Source organism: Apostichopus japonicus, chromosome 9 (assembly GCF_037975245.1).
Source record: "Apostichopus japonicus isolate 1M-3 chromosome 9, ASM3797524v1, whole genome shotgun sequence".
In the NCBI taxonomy this organism is placed as follows: domain Eukaryota; kingdom Metazoa; phylum Echinodermata; class Holothuroidea; order Aspidochirotida; family Stichopodidae; genus Apostichopus; species Apostichopus japonicus.
This window is the reverse complement of record NC_092569.1, coordinates 29,254,878-29,265,932: the sequence shown is the minus strand read 5'-3', so window position 1 is coordinate 29,265,932 and position 11,055 is coordinate 29,254,878. Positions and strand designations below refer to the sequence as shown.

The 11,055-nt window shown below is 39.2% G+C and overlaps 1 protein-coding gene across 3 annotated transcripts in view; it reads left to right on the top strand.

Moving 5' to 3' along the window:
• The window catches only part of LOC139974385 (fibrinogen-like protein A), a 73,897-nt gene that overhangs the window by 21,157 nt on the left and 41,685 nt on the right, over positions 1 to 11,055 (top strand). The window contains exons 3-4 of one of the 3 annotated variants that reach the window (XM_071981507.1): positions 6,365 to 6,426; positions 7,182 to 7,310. The exons of the other annotated variants lie outside the window; for them this stretch is intronic. Coding sequence (XP_071837608.1) covers positions 6,365 to 6,426; positions 7,182 to 7,310 — 191 coding nt within the window. The remainder of the gene's footprint in view (positions 1 to 6,364; positions 6,427 to 7,181; positions 7,311 to 11,055) is intronic. 3 annotated transcript variants of the gene reach the window in all.

Here is an 11,055-nt window from a genome sequence, read left to right as displayed (position 1 = left end):
TTCATGGTTGGATTTCATTCTTTTCTTTGCCAAACGGTAATGTTACTGCACGATGGAGTTTGTTGTATACCGTTGTATATTGGTAACGTGTTTCCACCTTCAAGAATATTTCCGTATAACGCTCTTCAAATTCCAATTTTACATGCATTAGATTGCAAAACAAACTTATTCTGTAAAGTACATGACACACATAATGTCTGTAAAAATCACAGAATTTTACATGTAAATATAAAAAACTGACTTATTCTGTAAAATTTTACAGAATTATCCTGTAAATTTTCATTGGAGGGAAAAATACTACAATTTTTTGTAAACCACTTGCTGTAACATAAAACGTCTGTAAAAATCACAGAATTTTACATGTAAATATTAAAAACTGACATATTCTGTAAAATTTTACAGGATTTTCCTGTAAATTTTCTTTGGAGGGAAAAATACTACAATTTTGTGTAAACCACTTGCTGTACAGAAAACGTCTGTTAAAATAACAGACGTTTACATGTAAATATAGAAAACCGGCTTTTTCTGTAAAAATCGACAGGAATTTACTGTAAATTTACAATTTTTTTTAACAGTGTAGCGACCTTAAGTTGACCCCTGCCCTTACCCGCCAAAGCACAATCTACGAATTCCGATGGACCCGTTTCCCATTATGCACTTGCTCGGATCTACATACATTACCCGAGAAGAACCCGTCTCCCCATTGTTCACCTCCTAGAATTTGCATACATTACTCGAAAGAAGAAATGAACAATTTGCAAAGGCCTAGGCTACCCGGTGGAAATTTCCACCCACAAGGAATGCTAAAATACCATGCAGGCGTGACACCACCCCCTCCTAAAACATGATAGTTTACTACCATGTAATAACTTTTAAGAATACTATTTTGGACATCGACTTAGAAAATCAGCACCATGATTTTCCGAGCCTTTGACAGCCTCGATCACAAAGCTGTAGGACTGCAAAGACAAAGCCCATCGTAGGACTCTGTTGTTCTTAATCTTAGTACACGTCATGTACGTAAGAGGCTGGTGATCAGTTTCCAACAAAAACTCTACCCCATACAAATACATGTGAAACTTTTCCACGGCCCACACAAGAGCCAAACACTCTTTTTCAATTGTAGAATACTTTACTTCCCTTGGCTGTAACTTTCTACTAGCATAACAAATAGGAAATCTTTCCCCACTTTCTTCTTGCATTAAAATAGCACCTATGCCTATATCTGATGCATCTGTGCACAAAATGAAACACTTACTTAAGTCTTGTAACTTGAGAATAGGGGCAGATGCTAACCTGCTTTTCAAAGTTTTAAAGGCGCGTTCTTGCGCTTCACCCCACTCTACCTTATTTGACTTAGACCCCTTAGTTAAATCTGTGAGAGGGGCAGAAATGGCAGCAAAATTTGAAATAAAACGACGGTAATATCCGACTAGTCCCATGAAAGAACGAACATCTTTCTTTGTTCGTGGGGTGGACGTATTCACGATCTTTTCAACTTTATCCGGTTGGGGTTTGAGATCTCCCTCTCCAACCAAGTGACCCAAAAAATCCAACGAAGCATACACAAAGAAACATTTCGTGGGACGCACCATCAGCCCTGCTTGTCTGATACGATCAAGCACCCCTTCAACTGTACTTAGGTGATCTTCCCAATTTCGGTATAGATCAGAACGTCGTCAATGTAATTGACTACGTTGGGTATCCCCTCAAGCAACCTGCGTATCATGCGTGTAAACCCCGCAGAAGCGTTGATGATGCCGACTGGCATCACCTTAAATTGATAGAGGCCGTCATGGGTAACAAACGCCGTTTTAGGTCTGTCGGCTTTGGCCACTGGGATTTGCCAGTATCCCTTCGTCAAATCTAGCTTAGAAAAGAACCTCCCTTTGCTTATTTTGACCATTAGTTCCTCCTGATTGGGAATTGGTTCTGGATCATACATGGTGACTTTATTTAATTTACGAAAGTCTACACAAAACCTGTTAGTCCCGTCCCTCTTTCTAACCAAAACTATGGGAGAAGCGTAAGGCGAGCTTGACCGCTCCACAATACCCATTTTCAGCATAGTCTGAACCTCTTCAGTTACAACTTTACGCATACTATGAGCTAACGGATATGGCTTACTTCTAATCGGATCATCCGTTGTGACTGGTATGGTATGCTCGATTAGATTAGTGCTACCAGGCAAACCAATAAGTACATCTTCAAAATTAGACAACATTGTTTTGAGCTGTTTTTGCTCACCCTCATCTAAACGATCACATATGTTTGCATCATTACAACACTCGGTCGACTCGAGCGGAGGATCATCAATTCCTAATATTTGCAACTCCTTTTCCTCCTCAGCTACGACACTCAAACCTACTGTGTCTCTTGAAACATACTTTTTCAAAAGATTAGCTTGAAAGGTCTTGACCTTGCCCTGTACGTCAATTCTATAATCATTCACGCATATCTTAGCGAATACACTGTATGGACCACGCCACTGCATGGTCAACTTGTTTGAATCAGTGGGAAGCAGAATCAAAACCTTGTCCCCAGCCTTAAATCTCCTATCTTTAGTTTTCGAGTCGTAATACTTCTTGTATCTAGCTGACGATTTTGCTAATTCATCCCTTGCTAATTTGCACGTTTCATCTAACCTCTCCCTAAGGTCTAGGATATACTGATAAGTAGTCTTTACTTCCTCTTCATCCACCTCGCCCGACCATAATTCCCTTAAAATGGTCATGGGACCTCTCACGGTCCTACCATAGAATAATTCAAAGGGAGAAAAGGCTAGCGACTCCTGTGGGACCTCCCTGTAAGCAAAGAGTAACGCTGGCAAAAACCGATCCCAATCCTTGGGACGTTCAGCGCACGTTCTTTTCAGCATTCTTTTCAGAGTCCCATTGAAGCGCTCCACTAACCCTTTACACATGGGGTGATACGGTGTTGTGGTTAATTGTTTGATCTGAAGAAGGCGACTTATCTCTTTCATTAATTCACTAGTGAATTGCGTTCCCATATCCGTGAGTATTTCTGCGGGAATTCCAACCCTAGAGAATATCTCTAACAAGGCCTCGGCAACACATTCTGTAGATATCCCTGATAAGGCAATTGCCTCTGGAAACCTAGTAGCATAATCTACCAAAGTTAGGATATAGCGGTTACCTCTGTCGGTAATTGGAGCGATTGGCCCCACTAAATCTATTGCTACTCGTTGAAATGGTGTGTCAATTAACGGCATTCTCCCTAATGGAGCTTTACCTACACGCCCCTTTGATACGGTTTTCTGACAAATGTCACAAGACGCGCAAAAGCGATTGACGTCGCCTTGAACACCAGGCCAGTAAAAATTGCTTGCAACACGATCTTGAGTTTTCTTTGCACCCAAGTGCCCTGAAAGCGGCGAATCATGTGCAATACTAAGTACATTCTGTTGATACCGCTTTGGAACTACAATTTGTTTGAACAATTTTCCATTCTCAACTCGTGGTGAGGTAAATCTACGAAACAGGACAGCATTTTTCACTTCGAAAGAAGTTTCATTACCACCTCTTGTTAATCTGACTTTGGCCTCTTTAGCATCACTGAAAAATGTGAGAAATTCCGCCTCTTCCCGTTGTTCTTTTGAAAGATCCTCCCTTGTCAAACCATTTTCAAAAAACTTCCCCGAAGTCTTAAGTGGCGATAAAGGTCTTTCCTTTTTTGCCTTTTGACCTCTAGTTTGAACTGCACCACTAATGGATTCTGACAGCGACTCTTCAGTTTGTAGCCTCGAAGAAGGCTGCCATTTTGGGTTGGGGTCAATGGACCCTCTTACGCCCTCTATATTACCTAAGATTAAATCATAAATTGGGCTGTTCATGACAAGAGCCTCCACCTCCCCAACATAAAAAGGAGAATCCAACAACACTCTAGCGACTGGCACATCGCGAATCGTACCATCGAGCAATACACAACGCCTATTTTCGCCCGTAAATTTACTTTCATCCACGAACTTTCTTCTAACGACCACCGTGCTACAGCCGGTGTCCCTGAGCACCATCCTGTGACCTGTAGCTTCCTGGGAGCTTCCTGTGACCTTCCAATAACCCCTCCATTACTGGCATATTTTCATTTACACAAACCGCGCTTATAACTGGCAAATTTTGTGCCCCCCTTGGTTCATGACCTCTATGAGCTTGGCAAGCGCCCGCGCTTTCATCGCGCTTCTTAAAGTTTTTCTTGTCCTGTGCATTAGGATTTTCGCAACCGGCCGCCCTCTCAAAATTACCACGACCCCTTGGCGGATTATTCCTTTGCGCTTTACAGTCGCGGGACACGTGACCGTATTCATTACAAGTATAACACCTTTTACTCTTAGCCCAGTCTTTAGACTGATCATTTTGTTCGGCTGGCGAACTCTTCGCATTTACCGCGGCAGGCCTTTTGTCAACCTTTTTACCCCAATTCTTCCCATGAGCTTCAATGTACTGATCGGCCAATTTTGCTACGTCCTCTAGGCTTTTTGGCTGTCTCTCTTTTACCAACACACCTAGATCTCTATTGAACCCATTGAAAAGCTGTTCCTTTAGCATCAAGCCACACAACCATTCGTAAGACTTAGTGGTATTAGTTAACTCCACCCACCTAGTCAAAAACCCTTTCATTCTCTCCACAAACTGAAGGTAGGTCTCACCACCTTCCAGTCTAGAATACCTGAATTTCCTACGAAAACCCTCTCCGTTCAAATCATACTTTCTGAGCAATGATGACTTTAATCTGTCGTAATCCTTAACATGCTCGTCTGGTAAGCGAGAATATACTGACAATGCTTTCCCTGTGAGGACAGAGCTAAGCAAAACTGCCCATTGCGTTTTAGGAATTTGGAGAGATGTCATAAATCTCTCGAATCGTTTTAGATATGTCGTCACACTTTTCATCAAACGCTGGCAAATCCGGTCGTTTGCGATAGAATTCTTGAACAGAACTTGGACTGACAGAATGTTGTTAAGCATTTTCTTCAGCAATTCTCAGCTCTATTTCTTTTAATTCCCTAGCATGCTCTCTCTCAAGTACTCTTTCTTCCCTTGCCCCATTTGACTTTGTTTCAGCAAATTTATTAAGGTCTTTTCCTTGGAAGCCCAGTGTCTTTCCTAATTCTACGAATTCCTGAAAACTCAGGGCTACAGAAAGGCTACAAGGATATTCACTACTGAAATCACATAAACCTCGGCACCCCCAACTCCCTTGACCCCACAAGGAATGCTAAAATACAATGCAGGCGTGACAGCCTCCATATGAGTGGAAATTTATGTTAATAAAATAACCCATTTTACTTAATTTTCTGCTTAAAACTAGTTGTTTACTTTCATATGTTCTTGTTTTAAGCTAGCAGCTTTTCAAACGCTCGAAAGTTGAAGTCAAATACAGTACAATTTTTCGCTATCTGTGTATAAACAGTGCCTAGTTTAGCGTTTGATTTTCGCGGTATACACATTATGACGTCACACGGTGACCAGAGGCTCCTTTGGGTCAATCTCTGTTTTCAGACATTCCAGAGGTTCATGTCACATGACTACCCAAAATGTCCATTTTCGTGGTCGTTTTTTGATGGGTTATAGAAGGTTTTCGAAGATTATTTTTTACACTTGTTGGTTATGGGTATGTAAACTCCCAAATTAATGGAAAATCCCCCCAAAAAATTTGTCTCCATAGTTGGTCTTTAAGTCGCGTACTGTGTTATACATATGTAGTTGCAGTTATAGACACTGTAGTTGCTGTCCTCTTTAGTCAAACTGTAACCACTTTTTCAATCCCAATTATAATCTACAAAGCCTTAACGGAAACCGCCAATTTTGCCATGTGATCGAGTAAACATCGGTTTTGTATCTAATTCAGACACTTTCGTGGGTTATTGCACCCGTTCAGGGGAATTATACGGTAATTACTTCAACACATGCCGTAAGTAAGGGAACTTTTTCCTTGTTTCGAGTAGTTAGATTCTCCCGAACTTTGCAAGTATAAAGTCTCTCTATTACTGAGAACGGTCAAACCATCCATGAAAATCTGAAGCTGAAGAATAGAAAAATCAGCGAGAGCTTAATCAATTAGCTATCCTATCAGAGAACAATTAATGCCCTAACCATCCCTAGTTTACCGTATTATACCATCATACTTGGAATTGTTGGTAGAATTTGTCAATACGCTGGCACGGTAGACAAGCCATGAGTTGATGTATTTATCAGAACTGATCTCTAAAACGATCTGTCTGAAGCACTTCGAATTTGAGCACACTTAGATAGTACAGCATGATTGTATATCACTAAATTATCGTACCTGATGTAAAGAGTCAGCAAAACGAGATTTTTTTTTGGTTTTCTTGTTTTAACGATAGCCAGCGAATCAGTGCAGACCACCCCAATGGAAACCACTACTGGTGATGATCCTTCTATCGTGGTGAGAATTACATACTTAATTACATACAATTTTGAAGTAAGAGAATATTGTGTTTGAGGAGTAAGATTTAAGATTCAAATTTTGATGATGATATGAGCAATTATGATGTTGCCTGGCTGTACAATACTGTATGTTGGCTGTAAATTATCACTTCCAGTGTAGACGAGAGATCTCACAGAAACAGCAAAAGAAATAAGCTTGGAATACTGTAAATGAATAGAAAAAAATTGAAATTGGTATATTTTTTCCCCTTTGTCATCCAATAGTAAAGATACCCTTGAAACTATTCGGTTACGATGTCACTCTTTGTAGGAGATAAGGTTAGATGTTGTGATTGGCATTAAAAGTTCATTCCATGAATCTTGGAAACATCAACACTATCAGTAGAGCCAATTAGAACATTCTGTTTGTAATAGCTTAGAATCGTCAGAGATTTGCAATGAATTCGACACAAAGTATCAAGGCATCAATGCTTCCAGCTAGATTGTATGAATTACCACCAAACAAAATGTCTGTGCATTGGAGTGCGTATAGGATGAGGAACCTCCTTTCCATGTGACGTTAATGTTTCTTCCTCGTTCAGCATATTGTTCTGTAGGATTTTTGTTAGCTATTTCAATACTCCAATAAAAGTATGAAGAAGCTGAATGATCGTGTACTGCTGTTAAAGGTCATATATTATCCATAATAAGATAAGATATGTCACTTCATGGATTGCTTGCTTGCTATTAAGTAACTTGTTATGTTATTATTAGATAAAAGACTGCTTGGATGTCTTCAATGCTGGTAATACAACCGATGGCATCTACACAATCAAACCAACTAACTGGACTGGGGATTCATTTGATGTCTTCTGTAACATGACTGACGGAGGAGGATGGACGGTAAGTCAAGTATGACATGCTATAGTATAGACGATATATTGTAAATGTAAAATATGACTGACGAAAAAGGATGGACGGTAAGTCTAGTATGACATCCTATAGTATAGACAATATATTGCATATGTATAATATGACTGACGGAGGAGGATGGACGGTTAGTCTAGAATGACATCCTATAGTATAGACAATATATTGCATATGTATAATGTGACTGACGGAGGAGGATGGACGGTAAGTCTATTATGACATCCTATAGTATAGACGATGTATTGAATATGTGTAATATGACTGATGGAGGAGGATGGACAGTAAGTCTAGTATGACATCCTATAGCATAGACGATGTATTGTATATGTATAATATGACTGACGGAGGAGCATGGACGGTAAGTCTAGTATGACATCCTATAGTATAGACGATATACATGTATAATATGACTGACGGAGGAGGATGGACGGTAAGTCTGGTATGACATCCTATAGCATAGACGATGTATTGTATATGTATAATATGACTGCCGGAGGAGCATGGACGGTAAGTCTAGTATGACATCCTATAGTATAGACGATATATTGTATATGTATAATATGACTGAAGGAGGAGGATGGACAGTAAGTCTAGTATGACATCCTATAGTATAGACGATGTATTGTATATGTATAATATGACCGACGGAGGAGGATGGACGGTAAGTCTAGTATGACATCCTATAGTATAGATGATATATTGTATATGTATAATATGACTGACGGAGGAGGATGGACGGTAAGTCTAGTATATGACATCCTATAGTATAGACGATATATTGTATATGTATAATGTGACTGGCCGAGGAGGATGGACGGTAAGTCTAGTATGACATCCTACAGTATAGACGATGTATTGTATATGTATAATATGACTGACGGAGGAGGATGGACGGTAAGTCTGGTATGACATCCTATAGCATAGACGATGTATTGTATATGTATAATATGACTGACGGAGGAGGATGGACGGTAAGTCTAGTATGACATCCTATAGTATAGACGATATATTGTATATGTATAATATGACTGACGGAGGAGGATGGACAGTAAGTCTATTGTGACATCCTATAGTATAGACGATGTATTGTATATGTATAATATGACCGACGGAGGAGGATGGACGGTAAGTCTAGTATGACATCCTATAGTATAGATGATATATTGTATATGTATAATATGACTGACGGAGGAGGATGGACGGTAAGTCTAGTATATGACATCCTACAGTATAGACGATATATTGTATATGTATAATGTGACTGGCCGAGGAGGATGGACGGTAAGTCTAGTATGACATCCTACAGTATAGACGATGTATTGTATATGTATAATATGACTGACGGAGGAGGATGGACGGTAAGTCTAGTATGGCATCCTACAGTATAGACGATGTATTGTATATGTATCATATGACTGACGGAGGAGGATGGACGGTAAGTCTAGTATGACATCCTACAGTATAGACGATGTATTGTATATGTATAATATGACTGACGGAGGAGGATGGACGGTAAGTCTAGTATGACATCCTATAGTATAGACGATATATTGTATATGTATAATATGACTGACAGAGGAGGATGGACGGTAAGTCTAGTATGACATCCTACAGTATAGACGATGTATTGTATATGTATCATATGACTGACGGAGGAGGATGGACGGTAAGTCTAGTATGACATCCTATAGTAAAGACGATATATTTTATATGAATAATATGACTGATGGAGGAGCATGGACGGTAAGTCTAGTATGACATCCTATAGTATAGACGATATATTGTATATGTATAATATGACTGGCGGAGGAGGATGGACGGTAAGTCTAGTATGACATCCTACAGTATAGACAATGTATTGTATATGTAAAATATGACTGAAGGAGGAGGATGGACGGTAAGTCTAGTATGACATCCTATAGTATAGACGATATATTGTATATGTATAATATGACTGACGGAGGAGCATGGACGGTAAGTCTAGTATGACATCCTACAGTATAGACAATGTATTGTATATGTATAATATGACTGATGGAGGAGGATGGACGGTAAGTCTAGAATGACATCCTATAGTATAGACGATATATTGTATATGTATAATATGACTGACAGAGGAGGATGGACGGTAAGTCTAGTATGACATCCTATAGTAAAGACGATGTATTATATATGTATAATATAACTGACGGAGGAGGATGGACGGTAAGTCTGGTATGACATCCTATAGTATAAACGATATATTTTATATGAATAATATGACTGATGGAGGAGGATGGACGGTAAGTCTAGTATGACATCCTATAGTAAAGACGATGTATTGTATATGTATAATATGACTGACGGAGGAGGATGGACGGTAAGTCTGGTATGACATCCTATAGTAAAGACGATATCTTTTATATGAATAATATGACTGATGGAGGAGGATGGACGGTAAGTCTGGTATGACATCCTATAGTAAAGACGATGTATTGTATATGTATAATATGACTGACGGAGGAGCATGGACGGTAAGTCTAGTATGACATCCTATAGTAAAGACGATGTATTGTATATGTATAATATGACTGGCGGTGGAGCATGGACGGTAAGTCTAGTATGACATCCTATAGTAAAGACGATTGTTATATATGTATAATATGACTGACGGAGGAAGATGGACGGTAAGTCTAATATGACATCCTATAGTAATGACAATGTATTGTATATGTATAATATGACTGACGGAGGAGCATGGACGGTAAGTCTAGTATGACATCCTATAGTATAGACGATGTATTGTATATGTATAATATGACTGACGGAGGAGGATGGAAGGTAAGTCTAGTATGACATCCTATAGTAAAGACGATGTATTGTATATGTATAATATGACTGACGGAGGAGCATGGACGGTAAGTCTAGTATGACATCCTATAGTATAGACAATATATTGTATATGTATAATATGACTGACGGAGGAGGATGGACGGTAAGTCTAGTATGACATCCTATAGTATAGACGATGTATTGTATATGTATAATATGACTGACGGAGGAGGATGGATATGATATCCTATATTTCGTTTGCCTCAAAATTCTGTGCATATTGTCAAATTATAAGCACCCGAGGGTGTGCTCTGTACAATAGTAATACACTCATTCTCATTGACAGTTATAAAATCATTTAATATTAAGCATTCACACTGGTCAGCAGAATCACTTTGGACAATTGGTACGGAATTAGTTTGTGATGCAAGGGTCAGAGGTTCTGTTCCTACCTATAGGCCTAGATTTGAAGTGGCAGTGAAATTTGCTAGAAACAAATAAACATCCGTTAGAATGAGAAACAAGTTCTGACACAATAATCTTCAGTAATTTCTAATGTAATTGTGTAACCATGGAGATTGTTGCAATACATGTCATGGATATTCTTCCCATCGGTTTTTACGTCATCTCTTTACTCTTACTTTTCTTTACTAACTTTGAACCTCCAGAAGACCACTTAAGATCATTACAGTGTTTGATTCCATTGTCTATAAATTGGGGATTGTCAGAGTAGATTCAGAGTAGATGGTTTGCTCTCTTGATATAGATTTAGAGTTTATTACAAAAGCAATCTGTCTGTCTCAATACTAGGCCCGTTCTCTCCGCAAATGAGGCCAGTTTTGGTTTGTTGAAGTAATCATTTCAAACCAGAGCTGAGCCCAAAATCATTGCAGGTGTTTCTGTTCCA